The sequence below is a fragment of the Clarias gariepinus genome, chromosome 10 (genome assembly GCF_024256425.1).
Source record: "Clarias gariepinus isolate MV-2021 ecotype Netherlands chromosome 10, CGAR_prim_01v2, whole genome shotgun sequence".
In the NCBI taxonomy this organism is placed as follows: Eukaryota; Metazoa; Chordata; class Actinopteri; order Siluriformes; family Clariidae; genus Clarias; species Clarias gariepinus.
Window position 1 is genome coordinate 10,473,154 of NC_071109.1, and position 16,474 is coordinate 10,489,627.

General features: G+C 38.2%; 1 protein-coding gene across 1 annotated transcript in view; it reads right to left on the reverse strand.

Annotated features, from left to right (window-relative positions):
• Positions 1 to 7,387: 7,387 nt before the first annotated feature.
• mgat4b (alpha-1,3-mannosyl-glycoprotein 4-beta-N-acetylglucosaminyltransferase B) overlaps positions 7,388 to 16,474 on the reverse strand; it is a 157,624-nt gene continuing 148,537 nt past the window's right edge. The window contains exons 13-15 of the mRNA XM_053505478.1: positions 14,657 to 14,744; positions 10,308 to 10,420; positions 7,388 to 8,116 (exon numbers count right to left, since the gene is read on the reverse strand). Of these exons, the coding sequence (XP_053361453.1) occupies positions 8,093 to 8,116; positions 10,308 to 10,420; positions 14,657 to 14,744 (225 nt within the window). The 3' untranslated portion in view covers positions 7,388 to 8,092. The remainder of the gene's footprint in view (positions 8,117 to 10,307; positions 10,421 to 14,656; positions 14,745 to 16,474) is intronic.

The following is a 16,474-nucleotide window of genomic DNA, read 5'->3' on the forward strand; positions in this document are numbered from 1 at the left end:
CAGTGCCTTCCTATTTATGTGTAAATTTCTTGCTTAGGTTAGTGAAAGAGGGTGGCACAGTGGTGTAGTGGCTAGGACTGTGGCCTCACACCTCCAGGGTCCGGGTGGAAAAGCCCATCATCTCCATGACTGAAAAAGACAAGCTGGTCCGCAGCTCTAACAAGTGCATGCTCATTGTCTTTTTTGACATTCACAGAATTGTGCATCAAGAATTTATTCCCAGGGATCAGACCATCAATTGCGAATACTAATTCAGGTCAAAGTGAGGATGTACGCCATAAGCCCCTGGATCTGTGGTGTGCAAATCTTGCAACCTTTGATACCACCTCATATTACCTTAAAGAATCACACGTACAGTATAAAGTATTTTTAATATACAATTTTTTATCCAACGTTTCCGAATATTTCTTGGTCATGTAACTAGGGATCACGTTACGTGGGGGGTGTTTAGGTCAAACCAGGACTTGTGATAAAATTTCTCATCAATCAAGGCATAAAACTGACTGTCATTTACAGACAACTTTAATTACAGTACAGTGATGCAACGCTAAGCCGCAGCAAAACATGCTGCGAACATTTTGAACATCAATGTATGATGTCGGCAACTTCTGGAAGAGAAGCATCTGTCTGTGCAAACTGTACACACTATTATTCTCCAACACCACTGGGTGTTATTGCCACATCCTATTACAGTCCTGACCTCGCTACAAGCCATTTCCACATGTTTAGGAAGAAAAGAGTTTCAGATGTGAACAGGCAGCCTAACCATGGCTCCGGTGTACTGAGAAAACTTTCAACCTTGATGGGGTCTAAGCACTACTGAAACAATGGGATAAGTACAATAGTATAGCAGGAGATTATATAGAGGTATTACAGGGTTGGCCATAAGTTTCCATACAAAGAAAAAAAAGCTTTTTTTTAATAAGAAGGTATTTATTCATATAATATGCTCTACATGGGTACCCTTGTTCATTCCATGTTTTCTGTTGTTGTTTTTCCATGTTTCAAATTTTGTTGCATGTATGCGACTGCTTCCTGACCTGGCCATCAATATGACTTCAATTTGTTGCTCTTTTGTCAAACGCATCTTTTTAGGGTATCTAAAACGTTTTTAAAAACATGTTAAAATATTTTACTTTTAAAAATTAAAATGTTTATTTTTCCTACATATGAAAACTTATGGCCCACGCTGTATGTGGAGGAAGTTTTTACTCATAACTGTGTTCTGTTATTTTGCACAATCAAAAAACGCATTTTGACTTGAATTCCCCTTGTAGTACAGTTTTTAGAAAGAAACATGGTTGACACAAAGTGACAAAAAAAAGCGAAGCAAGAAAACAGTAAAATATTCTGCAAAAAAAGGATGTAAAATGGCACCACAACCGTATTAACTAAAGTAGAGTTCACATAGTATGGCAGTCTGGAAGATAGCAGTCAAATAATATTTTAACGCACTTTGAATAAATCTTCAGCAAGACATCCGGTTTCATGCAATTGCTGCAAAATTTAAACAAAGTGTAACGTTTTGCTACTGTATATATGTCTGCTTCCTATTTATTTTGTATGATTATATTTTCTAAAGACATATTATGTCATAGTTCATGTATATATGAAAATCCTAGAGACAATCAATAACATAAGCTTATCTTAGCTACCTCAAATCTACTTAATTTAACATGTGCTGGCTTGCCCCTTTAGTGACTAATATAATAGGCATCATTATGATTCAGTACAGAACTGTCCTGCACTATAATTAATTATAATTATACTTACTTGGCTTGGGTGATACCATGATCAAGAAGGTGCTGGGGTAGTGGTGGCTCAAACGGTTAAGGCTCTGAATTACGAAATTACTGATTACTCAATACAAAGCACTGCCAAATTACTGTCCTTACCCTCTTCCATGGGTACTGTATTCTGTTACAGTATGTGAGAAATCGCATCTTCAAGTGTGCAATGAAGTTTTCTGGCTATGCAAGAGAATCATTTAATTTAAAACATGCTGGATTGTAAGAATCAGTGTGTCAGTAGGGTTTTGATGACTTTACTGAACTATGAACATGAGATTGTATCATCACAACATAACCAAAAGACTTGCAGAATGTTTTCCTCTGTGATTCACACTATGATATCATGGAGGTCACAGGACAGTCAGTGCAGTGCAGAAGTGTGAGTAAAAAGCCCCCTATGCTTGAACACACATTTATTTTCTTTTATCGAAACTGTATTTTAAACGTATTACTATTTAGCGTCACTCAAGGTGAGGCGACAGTGAAGCCACTGAATCGACAGTAATCATTCGAAAAAAAAAAGGATGTATGATTAATACATGGAAATAGGAGTGGAAAAATATGAAAGAGGCATGACAGGGGGAAAAGATACATAGAGGAAAAAGGAAAACTTTGAATCATTAAAGTAAAAAACAATTTCAAAACTGTTAGCAAGCCTCTGTGCGAGGTTAAGAAATCTGGGTCATGATTGGTTAAAAAACTTGAGCATGAAGGTGAGACTTAAACAGTTGTGTTCTAGCCCAGATTAGCACGATGTTTGTAAAATAATTAGGTATAATTATGTGATTTAAAAATAAACATTATGATTATTTAAAAGACTTAAATAAATAATGATAAGGATAAATAATGACTTATTCTTTTTCAAATAATGAACGATGGGAAATAGGGAACGATGACAGACTTTCAATGTTTTAAGCATGGTTTTAAAGGCACAGAGGTACAGTACATGAGACACTGGAGGTTTTGCAAGATCTGCAATAAAATGTCTTTTATTTCCCTTTTGGGGATCCATAGAATAGTACTTCATAACTGTATCTTCTTATTTATTTTAAATGTGAAAGAAAAGAAGAGTTAAGCTCACTCAAGTGTAGAGACATCTGTGTCAACAACTTCCCCCACACAGGCGTTAGCAAACTGATGTTTCTTTTTCTTCTTTTTTTTTTTAATCCTCAAACAAACCCCGAACTCATTTACATTCTGAGGAGGTCAAAGTTCACACATTAGCATATCTGTTTTTAAGGGGCCACTTAATGAAACCAGGTTTGGGAAATCCACCATGAACTGACCAGTACCATGAACATAAAGAGAACAGAAAGCATGTTTACTCCAAACAAGCTTATCAGTCTAGGGGGACTGGTTACTGTAAATTTTGTGAATGAAGACTGAAATATTCAAAACTGAGGATGAATGACAAAAAAAAAAAAAAACATTAGAGAATATCTGTTTCATTAAGGCAAGATCAGGAAATACAGGTTATACAGGAGATACAGGAGTTTTGCTTACTTGTACTTTTCCTTTACTTAAACTGCAATTGTAGCTAAACTGGTAACACAGCCACAAGTACCTTTATAGGAAGAACTGAATATCTAAAAATATTTAAATATCTATTTATATTCTATCTGAATATAAAAATCTGAGGTGTTATACAAAATATAGTTTTAACACAGTGAGGTCAATCACAGTGACAGAATCTAAAAAGAAAAATCTGGAAATCACATTGCATGATTTTTTTTAACAATTTATTTGTGAATTACTGTGTCAAATAAGTATTTGATCACTTGCTTATCAGCCAGATTTCTGACCCTCGAAGACCTGCTATTTTGCTTTTAAATAGTCTAGCTACACCCTGCTTATGATTCTAAATTAGTAGCACTTGTTCGAGGTCGTTAGCTGTCATAAAGACACCTGTGCACCCCACAATCAGCCAAAGTCTAAGTAGATACATGGGGTATCAATGATGCTAAAAATGATGAAGAATCAGCCCAGAACTACACAGGAGGAGCTGGTCAATGCCGTGAAGAGAGCTGGGACCATCGTTTCCAAGGCTACTATCAGTAATACACTAAGACGTCATGGTTTAAAATCTTGCTTAAGTCAGCCCATGTCCAGGCCCGTTTGAAGTTTGCCAGGTACCATCTGGAAGATCCAGAGTCATGGGAGAAAGTCCTGTGGTCAGATGAGATCAAAGTAGAACTTTTTGGTCTTAACTCCATTCGCCGTGTTTGGAGAAAGAAGAATGATGAGTATCATCCCAATAATACCATACCTACAATGAAGCATGGGGCTGTAAGCATCATGCTCTGGGGCTGTTTTTCTGCACAGGGGACAGGACGACTGCACTGTATTAAGGAGAGGATGAACGGGGCCATGTATTGTGACATATCGGGCAAAAACCTCCTTCCCTCAGTCAGAGCATAAAAGATGGGTGATGGCTGGGTCTTCCCACATGGCACATATATATATACTGTTGAACCTAGGCCTTCCACATGGCAGGTGCAGATGATGCATGTGTACAGTATGTGGATAGGAATTAGCTAAAAAAAACTATGTATTGAACTATTCTTTTAAGACTAATATATAAAGGACACTCGTCCTTATTACATCTTGCAAAGCACGAAAATGGTGTTTGTCTTGTTCATCTGTTTCAGTGTATCTTGCCTGACCTCTTCAGTCCCTCGGCACCTGTAAGCAGCCCTGTGTCGGCAGCAGAAACCCAACAACAAACATTTCAGCTCGAGCCCTGCTGAGAACAAGCAAACATTTACATACAATTTCAAATGCATATTAGGAAAATATGCAAATGCTCATCTTTGTCTTTGTGAATCTATGAGAAATAAATATCAGTCTAAAATCTGGGTAAAGTGAACACAGAACTGCAATAAAGGCAATATCAGTGCTATAACTGTCTAGGTAGTTCTATCAGGTGTAGCTTTCTAAAGAGCTTCTACTTCTGAGAAGCAAGAAGTAAACAGACCCCCGCTGTTTTAATGTAAAATGTGCGAGGCGTGTTCGAGTCAAACTGGGACTTGTGGTTAAATTTCTGCTGAATGATTTCTGCTGAATGACATTTAAAGAAGACTTAGAGCAAAGTACGGTAATGAGACTCTTAGCCACAGTAAAACATCTGAATGGTGCAAACACTATAAAGAAGTCTGTATGTCCTAAGATGACGATCCTGACCAAGGTGGCTGGGAGCACACTGCAGTCATTCCTATTAACATTCAGCGAGTGGAACACCTGATCCTTTAAAATCGACAGATAACTTGTTGCCAACAAAAGAGATGCATTGTCTGTGGGAACTGTATGCATGGTCATTTTCAAACACCACTTGCACATTCTAGGAACTCATGTACTGTAAGAGTTATAGCCACATTTCCCATACAACCCTGACTTAATTCTGAGTGATTTCCACATGTTTCGGAGTTAAAGGAGTTCCTTAGAGGCCAGTGTTTCAGACATGAAGCAGGCAGTCAGATCATGGCTCCGGTGTTCTGAAAAAAACTTCCCTGAATGGCGGTATCCAAGCATTAGTGAAACACTGGGATAAGCGCATTACTGTAGCAGTGGATTATATAGAGAAATAAAGGTACTCTTTTACATAATGCATGTTTTAAACTTTTGAGTTAGCATTTATACATTCTTCCTATTATGTTTTATTATTCACAGTTTCAGATTCAATCTTGGGCTGTATCTTAGAACCATATCACCTGCTCCAAATCCAGGACAAAGTGTTAATAAAGATAAAGAAATTTGTCTAATAATACACATACTAAGCATTTAATTTCTACTTTAACTTAAAGTAAATACAACCTAGCATTGTGTTCAAATAATCTAGATAACACTGCACAATGACAGTGTGGAAAATAATTGATTGTTAAACACACGTCAGTAAAAAACTGTTAATAGGGAGCGCTGAAGTTGGACAGCTAACTATAATACAGGCCATGGAAACCATCACAGTAATAAAATTTTTTTTTTGTGAAACTGTGTAATTTCATTTTAGTTCATGCATAACTTATATGTGCATAAGAAATGTGCAACACTGATGTAATGAACACTGCACACCAATATATATATATATATATATATATATATCATCTTTTCAATGAGGCACTATGCATGATGAGTACGTTGCTTCATGAGCTTCCCTTTTTACCCTGATGCACTCATTGCTCTGTAAAAGCTTCACCTTGACCACTCAGACCACAAGACCATTTTTATGCTCCCCTTCAAACTGAAGCCTTTTTTCCTGATTATTCTCACTAACAAGTAGTTTTCTTGTGGACACACAGCTGTTTAGTCCCAATCCTGAGCGTTCTCATCTTATTGTGTGTAAATTGAAATGCTCTTACTTTCACTATTAAACATAGCTATGATTTTTACTGTTAGGCGGATACAAGCAGAAAATAGTTAAGAAGATATTATACAATACTATAACCAATAGCAACATACAAAGCTGTGCAAAAGTTTCTTTTTGTTTTCTTCATGTTTTGCTTCTAAATGCTTTTTTGTAACCAAATGTTGTACTTTTTTACATAGATGCAGCAAACATGTCAGAAGACATATTCTGTGGTCATGGTTAAAGATGTTCCTCTGTTTCAAAAGGGCCAAATTGTTGTCCTGCATCAAGCAAAGAAAACAACTAAGGAAATTGTTGAAAATACTAAAGATTGAGTTAAGAAGTGAACAACACATTTTTATAATCTGAAGTATAGTGGTGAACCATCATGATCGAGGATGAATTGTGGTTGAAAAACATTTTTAACTGATTGTGATTGGAGATCACTTAATGTCTGATTAATCAAATCATTAAATAAACACCCAGTAGAACTCACAGCTACAGTATGTTACAGTAAATTGGTGAATTGAAAAAAGCTTTTATTTTGCTAGGGAGCATAAAGAACAGACTGTGGAGCATTGGAAAAAGGTCTTGTGGTCTGATGAGTCCAGATTTAGTATGTTCCACAGTGATGGGTGCATCGGGGTTAAAAGGCAGGCGGATGAAGTGATGTGCCCATCATGCCTAGTGCCTACCATACAAGCCTGTAGGAGCAGTATTATGATCCGGGGTTGCTTCTGTTGGTCAGGTCTCAGCTCAAAAACATTATGTGCCCCAAAAGAACTGAAGTCAGCTACTGTAACTAGCAGAATAAACTGAATGATCAGGTTTTTCATCAATAGATTTTTGCACGGGAATATTCCAAAATGGCGCTTTGGAATGAGTTCAGGATTTATTGAGGCATCATTTGTGCTCCGACTCTCATCACCAATACAAGATCTTAGAGGAAAAATAATGCCACTGTGGAAGAAAATAAATGTTGTGCCATAATCAAAGCAAAGAAGGTTCAATGAAATATTAGAATGTATGGCTTTTTTGTCCAGCCTTCTGTATCTTATTAACATGGAAAAAGAATCTAAGACTGTGTAAATGGAAAGTACCACTCATTAATTAGCATTGAAAATTAAATGATAATTGAAAGAAATATTAGTTTAATGAAAAAAAAAAACAAGACCTACTTTCAAGAAGATCTGTTTTTTTTCTGATCTGGTTTTATTGGTTCCTGTGAGAAATCACAAACAGATTTTCCAAACTCACAGATTGTCACAAATGTTTTTTATTAATTTCCTTTTATAGCTTGTAATATTTTAAGCCATAATCCATCTGGCTGACTTTGGTCAATCACTATTAACCTTTGCATGTACAAACACACATTAATGACAATCATATCTATGTGTGTATTCTGAACATGTGCAAGTTATCATAAGAACTACACTTGTTTTGGAATAGCAAACCCTGCACCTAAAAATATTCGCCCACAAAAAGAAAAAGATAGCACAAATTAAAAACTTTGCAAATCATGTCAAGAAATTTGAGTCCTCCATCTTCGGGGAGAGGGAAAAAAACAAAACAAAACAAAACAAAAAAAACCAGAAAGCAGCATTTTTCAAGGCTAGAAAAAACTTTTCAGTACTCCGTAGAGCAAAAGAGTCTCCATCCGGTGAGCCCATAGACAAATAGACCAGTGTGATTACACTCACTGAACCAGGAGCCATGTATATACACATAAATACAGTTTATTATGCAGTTTATACAGCGGCGTCTGTTCGTCGCACGCAACTTGGCTGCGTGAGATCTCGTGCCCTCACTGTGGGCACGTTCTTCATCACTGTACCACGCTGCTGAGTGACTTCCTGCCAGCAGGTGGCGCTGATGGACTGAGCAGAAAAAAACACCGCGTCTATGCTGAGCGGCCTGCACCACACAGGCTCGGCCTAACCGCGTGGAGCAGAAGGAGGCGTCGTCACTCTGCCTTCTTAATGAAAATCTAACCAGAGAAAAACAAGAATGAAAATAAATCTTAAGACGCATCAATAAACAACAACAACAAAAATAAGAGCACTCTTTCTAATAGATTCCAGTACGTTAAATAACTTGGCTCTAGCTGCAACAAAGGTCATTAATAAAGAGACGTCTTTTACATGAAGTTCTTATTTAATGTTATTATATCACGCTATTCATTTAATTCAGCATTGCGCTCTAAACTGATTGGTTAAAAGGATGATGTTCTTCTTTCGGGTGCTCCTTTTGGGATTGTTACAGTCAATCATCTGATCCGCATATATTTTGTTCCACCCTGAATGCTTTTACACAACCCTCCACACTTTATCGAGGCTCGGGACTGGCACTGAGCATGCACAAGGTTTGAGGACTGGGTAGAAGGTGTTCATTTTCTCTAACAGTGGCTCTGGCTATAGTGCCAGTTGTAATTAATATTCATTTTAATGTTATCGTTTCTATCCTAACAGACTGTACTACAATAAGCAGACAGTCTACATGATCTAAGACTGATTATAAACTAAATAAAAAGGGGAAATTGTTTGATTACTGATCTGGTGAGACATTTAATTATTTGGAAGGAGTCTCCACTGTCATGAAAAAGAACACTCAGACATTTTTTTTCTCTTGACCACAGATGCTGGCGAAGGATCAACCTGCAATTAGGCAAAAGATGTGTAGAAATGTTTAAAAAAAATTGTTCTATTATAAATTTATCATTGTCATCATGGCCAAGTTGCCGTGGTATTACCAGAACAAAACTTTTCAGGATGTGCTGTTACTGGAAACTTCTTCGCTTCACGATGGTGACAGTAATTCCACTTAGCATCAGACTGCATGCCATTATCCTGTCTTTGATTATTTTGCTATAAGAGCACATTCCTAAGTGTTTCATTCCTTATGTACCTCTCCGGAATGATTTAAAAGCTGAAAGCTACAATGATAATGGAAAATATACATGGAGCTTACAGTACAAATACAAATAACGGAGCAACAATTACGAAGCTAATCAGCTAGATAAATGGTGGATGAATGATTCTAATTCATTATAAAATATTTAGTTATATTCAATTGTTAGTACACCTCTTTTAATTCTATGTTTTTTTTTCTAAAATTAATAAAAATCATCTGATCATAGTCAGTCTTAATATTAGGCAAAAACAACCAAGACGAATGTTATTCCCCTGAGGCTGTATTTGCCTAATACATTACTATACTTACTAATACCCTAAGGCTCACTATGATCAGATGATTTTTTATTTTTTTTTATCCAAAAAATCATATAGAATTAAAAGAGGACTGTGTAAATGATACTGTATTTAAGATTGCTCCTCTGATTTCCTGTGTCAAGTGACGTCCAGCTCTTGGTAACGTCACTGTGGTGCCCAGTTTTTTTTCTCTACCTGTTGATGAAGTGTTTCACAGTGTCGTATATATGTATTGTTTTCTAAATCTTTTTGTATTCTCTCCTGATTGATATCCATCAACAAATGAGATACCGCATGCTTTGTAAGCTTTTCTGCAGACCGTGGCTGCAAACCAAGAGGCTGTGAAGTCAATCCCACAGTAACAGCTGGTGTTTATTTGGGGTTAATCAGAATCATTTTATTGATGACAGATGTATGATAATTACTTTTGAACATGAGATTGAATGTGATTGCATCATTTTTATCACAGTCACATCCATTCCCAATTCTAAACGGGTTTGTACACTTATGCAATTGGGTTATTTTTTTTATTATTTTCATTGAAATGTTTTTATCAAAAACATGTTTGATCGTTTTGCACTTTGTTTTTATTTGCTGCAATTTCACATTGAGGTTCCGACATGATTTGTTGTAAAAAAAAAAAACATCCATTTATGGATGGGTGTGTAGACTTTATATTTACTGTACATGTGTATCACAGCTTTGTGGCTTCAACAGATTTTCATCTCGTTTTCAGTTGCTTGTTGCCATTATAACAGCAGTGCTGGGACCCAGAAATGACCTTTAAAGGTGTTTCCCAGCTGGCCCTTGTAGGAATTATGACCAAACACCAAAGACAGAACACTCTGTTCCGTTACTACACATTCAATAAAAAATAAACACTTCAGTAATAATTGAACCAGCTTCAGCTTGTACCCTTTCAAGCCTTTACCATGTAAGAGTTATAGTAGAAATTTGAGACTTATGGATTACCTCGCTGAGAATGACCCACACAGGTGAGTCAGTGAGCACAGAAAGCCGCATGGCCTCCAGGGGCCCGAACGAGGCCTCCACCTCCCCCTCAGCGATACCGTTCTGAAACTGGCCTACAGAGACAGGCAGAAAACATCCACTGTTTTGACACAAAATTAGACATTCACATACAGAATAATAAATGCATTTTGTGCATTTTATATGAACCAATGCATGTATTTTACTTTAGAGCTTTCAACCCCTGACTCAGTGTCTATACAGCTTTAAACTGTATTCAGGGTCTTAAGCGGCCTGAAGCCTATCCCATTAGATTTGGGGCATGAGGCGAGGTACACCCTGGATGGAGTGCAAATACACCGCAGGGGATATACACATACACACACCCTCACACACTCATTCACACACAACAGGCAATTGGGAGACACCAGTAAGACTAGCATGTCTTTGAACTGTGGGAGGAAACCGGAGTACCCAGAGGAAACTCACCAAGCACGGGGATAACATGCAAACTCCATGCACACAAGGTGGGAATTAAACCCAGACCCTGGAGGTGCAAGGTGGTTCTTTGAAGCTTTACTTAAAAAAAATAACAACTTTTAAAAATCTTAGGAAACCCTATATTTGCTCATAAATGATTGGTACAAAAGTTAAGGGTGCCATCATGGTCATGATTAATGAAACAGTTGAGTGGAGAGTTCATTTTTCCATGTGATGAGATAATGAGGATAATCTATACGATAATGTACACTGTAATAAACACTGGTTCGGAAGGGCCTGAATCAAGCAAAGAAAACAACTAAGGAAGTTAATGAAATAATTGAGATTGGGGTAAGAACTATCCAATGCATCATTAAAACCTAAAAAGGCAATAGGGATCACTTAAAAGCTTGGTGAAGCTGCATCGTAAAAATGGCGGTTGAAATCACAGCTATGCTAAATAGTGAAAGTAAGAGCATTTCCACACACATAATGTGATAAGAACTTACAGGATTGGAACTACACAACTGTTTGGCTAAAAGAAAACCACTTGTTTATGATGTGAATCAGGAAAAAAAGGCTAATGTTTCCTAGAAAGCATGAAGATTGGACCCAATTCCCCCATCATGCATAGTGGCCAGCGTACAAGCCTCTGGAGGCAGCGTTACGATCTGGAGTTGCTTCAGTTGGTCAGGTCTAGGCTCAGCAATGTTATGTGACCTGAATGTACTGAATGACCTGGTTATCACATCTATGGAGTTTTTCTTCTCTGATGCCACAGCTATATTCTAGGACTTAAAGTGTAAAACAGTGGTTCTGGGTGAATAAGGAATCATTTTCACACATGAATTAGTGACCACACTGAAAGCTAAAGGTGGTCGAACAAAATATTAGAATGCGTGACTTCAATATAAATATCTATTTATACATTAATATAAAGCCATTGTTGTAGATTTTCTTAGGGTGTTGTTTACAACCGTATACTATCTGGCCACTTAAATAGGAATTCGTTATCAATATAGCAGCAGCAGCACAAGGCATAAAATTGTCCAGCTACAAGTTAAGAGCTTTAATGTTCAGATTAAATATCAGAATAAAAAAAAAATGTGATCATGGCAGGTTTAAGAATTTCAGGAGCTGTAGAAAGAGAAAAAAAAAAAAACATTTGAAGAAAAGCAGGCAATAAGCAGACGTTTCTATTAAAGTGGCCAGTGAGGATATGTTAGTACTGTGTTACAGGATGTTGAGGTTATTCCCTGAGGAGTGTAGAGAGTATTTTTTTTCCCCTAGGGAATGACATGAACATGTGCAACACTTGCACACAAAACAAGAATTTTCATCAGACTGATAAACAGCATTTTACTGAAACAGCAACAGACATTTTAAAGGCTAACACATACTGTAACATCTGTCATTCCATAACTGCTATACCAACACATCTGGGTTTACCTGGTTGTTAGACTTCCAACAGTATAATGGTATAATCTAGTGGTAAAACTACACATCAACACACAAAGGTGAAGTGCTTGATAAGGTGTAAGGATGGATAATGCACTGGACTTGAGCTGTAAATGCACTGGGGTTAGAACTGCTGTCCAGAGCATTTGCATTCCTTAACAAAAAGAATCCAGACCCCAGGCCAGATTCTGCTGCGTCGTAAAGACTCATATTAATTGATTTTGTTGAGCTTTATATCGATCTAAAGGCTAAAAGTAATTTATGAATGGGACAGAATGAATATTATGTACAATTATTGCATTGATAATGGGAATCTTGGAACCGTCATTCTCCTGAATGATGTGCATTAACACATTAAAGGTCACATATTGTTTCGCTTTTTAAACAATTTTGCTTAAAACGGGTCTGTTATTGTTCCATCTAAAATAGAACTCAGATCCTGCATTCCGTCATGCAAGATTTTCTGTGTTTCACTCCTTTTCCAAACGCACTGTTTTAGTGTCTGTATCTTCAAATGAAATGTCTCAAATGCCCCACTGAGAAAGAGCATTTTCCTAAATAATCAAAACTCAGAGACTGGGAACTTCCATGTCTAGGACCTTATCAAACCATTTAACTAAGAGATGACAGCTAAAAAAGACTAGGTTAGCCGTTAACAGTTAGCCAATAAGGGCTAGCCTAGCCCTTCTTAAAAGCTAAAGAAGAACATGTTAGATATTAGCATTTAGCCACTATCCACAAGCCTAGCATAGTCATTCTCATCTCCAGTCCTGAAGAACCACCTGGCCTGCACATTTGATTGTTTTTTTTCCCAGCTCTCAGCACACCTAATTTAACGAAACAGCCTTCTCTTAACTGAAGTGGATATGATCTAGCAATCTAGCAGGGAAAACCAAACATTTGGCAGAGCAGGTGGTCCTCCAGAACTAGGGTTAAGAACCCTAGTTTAACTGATCTAACTGGTCCAGCCTTATTTACTGGAGTTATTGAAAATGTCGGGATCGGCAGATCTGAGCGCAGTTAAAAAGAGCCAGGGTGAGCTAATAATATGAACCAAGGGAGAGTCTCTTGGTATATGAGGTCACAACAGTGGGAAAATCTGATTGGCGTGTTTAAGCCCCAATCAGTACGTAAATAAAAAAAAGGGCAACCAACAGGGAATGTTTTCATTTCTTTTTTAAGTAAAATCGTACATGTTTTTTTCCCCGTTAAGCTGTAACGGCCTTCATCATGGACTCAACTGGTCCAGGTCCATAAAATACACACAACTACATCAGTTAAAGACAAGAAAATTACTTATTGATTTATATCAAAAGAACATAATTTGATTATTCGAGGTGGCACAGTGAGGCAGCGGGTAGCGTTGTTGCCTAATAGCTTCAAGGTTCTTGGTTCGATCCTGGGGTTTGCATGTTCTCTCTGCATGTGAATAAATTGATAACGAATTCCTATTTAAGTGGCCAGATATTAGACGGCTGTAAACAACAACCTAAGAAAATCCTGCAGAAGAAGCTAGTGAGAGCTACAACAATGGCTTTATATTGATGTATATATATATATTTATGTTGAAGTCACGCATTCTAATATTTTGTTCGATCACCTTTAGCTTTCAGTGTGGTCACTAATTCATGTGTGAAAAGGATTCCTTATTCATCCAGAATCACTGTTTCACACTTTTAGTCCTGGAATATAGCTGTGGCGTCAGAAAAGAAAAACTCCATAGATGTGATAACTACTTTTTAATCCATGCTTGAGACCGGCACTACTTCCAGTGGCTGGTATGGGCTTGGGTGGGAATTGAACCTGAGGCCTTCCGCATGGTAGGCAACAAAACCTACCACTAAGGCACCAATGCCCAGTGTGAAAACATGTGTAATTAAGTATATACTTGGTGGCCTCCAACGCAATGGCATCTTATTCAGACTCGTACTCCAGTGATGTCTTCTACAACAATTCCTATATTTTTCTCAAGGCTTACAGTAGCTGAACCTTTTGAACCAAGGCTCATTCATATCTCAGGGTTAATTTGTGCCTCGCTCCTGAACAATGTCAGTGTCTGTGCATAAAAATCCAAAGATTTTCACATTTGCATTGCAACTGTTTGTAGCTTCAATTCACTACACATTTGAAAGTAAATGTCCTGATGTACCCAATATATTTTTCTAAAGTGTTGTCAGAGTTTCCTCATTATATCAAATGCAAAATAAATGCAGGAATTGCGACAAACTCACAATGAATAGCTCTAGGTGCAAAAGGGGCTGTACATTTTTTTCTATTATTCTACAGAACCCCAATTGTGTCATGACATAACATGAAATATAATATTATAAATAGTTAGCTATACTAGTATTCAAATTTCTTTTCCAAATCCACCCCTTTTTACCCACAGCAACATTAACATGTCAGTGTCTCACCTATCCTGATGAAGCCGTCCTCTGTGCGCTGGTACTTTGGGGTTCTCTCCTTCTCCTCTTTCAGAGCCTCTTTTTCAGACTGAATATTCTGAAAGCAAAACAAAATATTTTGTTGAACTACGTGAGGCGTTCGAGTCAAATCTGGACTTTATTTCTTTATTTCTCTATACAATACCTTGCTACACTAATGCCCTTATCCCAGCATTTCACTAGTGCAGCCTCTGAGTGGTGCAGTGATAAAGTGCCCGTCCTATCATCCGGAGATCGCGAGTTTGATTCCTGGGTAATGCTGTAACCTCTCGCAGCCGGAGGTCTAGAGAGAGCTGATTGGCCGAGCTCTCTTAGAGAGAGGGATAAGAGGTACAGCCAATCAGGGCCATCTGTGAGCTCATGCAAGCAGGAGGAGCAGATAGTGCTGTCCTCCCCCAATGATGCATGGGAGAGCAATTTGAAAAGATGGTTGTGGTGGCCTTGGTGTGGGAGCCCCCTAGTGACGGGGAGGAATTGGATAAGACTTAATTAGGGAGGAAATCAAGGAAAAATCCCAACGGAGCAATGATCGAACTGCCTGCTTCATGTCTGAAACGCTGGCCTCTCAGGAACTCCCTAAATGGCCCAAACATGTGGAAATGGCTTGGAGCAAGGTCAGAACTGTACGGGGGGATGTGGCAATAACTCCAAGTCAAGCTCCTGTAATGTGCAAGTGGTGTCGACAAGTTACCAGTCTATTTTAAAGGATCAGGTGTACACTCTCTGAATGTTCATGAATGACTGCAGTGGGGCTCTAAGCCACTTCAGCCAGGATCGGCATGCTTCGAAACCTTTGCACCATTCAAATGTTTTTTACTGTGACTAAGCGCCTCATCACCATACTGTGCTCCAAGTCTTCTATAAATAATTTAAAATCAGTTTTATGAATTCCTTCAAGAGAAATTTCACCTCCCAAGTTCCATCTTGACTTCCTCGTATTTTACACAAATCCAATTCTCATTTCTATTAGTACGAAGGTGTTGATTATTTCCCACAACAGCAGAGCCGGCTCCAGGGAGCATAAGTGATAGCAGGCACTTACTTGTTTGACGGACATCGCCCTACAGTACCACCATGTCACAATATTTCCCCCTAACAGCATGCATTCACACCGTTTCTAGACCTATGATTTTCAATTCTCCGCGTTGAGTCACAAATTGCTCCGTGCACTTCACATTCTGCTTAGAAATGTGGTGATATTTATATGAATGTGCCTCCCCTGACCCAGGGTACAATAACACCTATTGTGTGGTGGACTTGCATGTTTTTTTTTCATAAAGAAGCGGTGACAGGTTGGGATTTCGTACTGCTGCCAGGGTGAAACGGTAAAGCAGCACGACGGAGAAAGCATTACTCCACAGAAACAAACCCGAGGCCCCAGAGACAGCGCCGAAATGAGATGCTGTGTTTGTGTGTCTGTGCAGGTTTGCATTATGCTGCAGAAAACCCCAGAATCCAATGCTGCATTCGGATTGTGAGACGTCTCCATTGTCTATTTGCTCCAGCTGTCACTTGCTGGAATGTGGCAAATATGGCCACTTCTGAAACAGCCCCAGGAAGCAACGCACACAAACACACCCACACACGCACGTGTGCACTCGTCTTCCTATCCTTGTGAGGACTCTTTTTGATTTATTAATGCAGCTCAGTAATACTATAACAATTTTTCAACACACACTGTAGGAAACCTGTACCACCAAGATAAAAAACTCCCCACAACCCATATATATACACACACACACACACACACACACACACACTCATGCTAATTTAGTCCTTTCAGAAAAT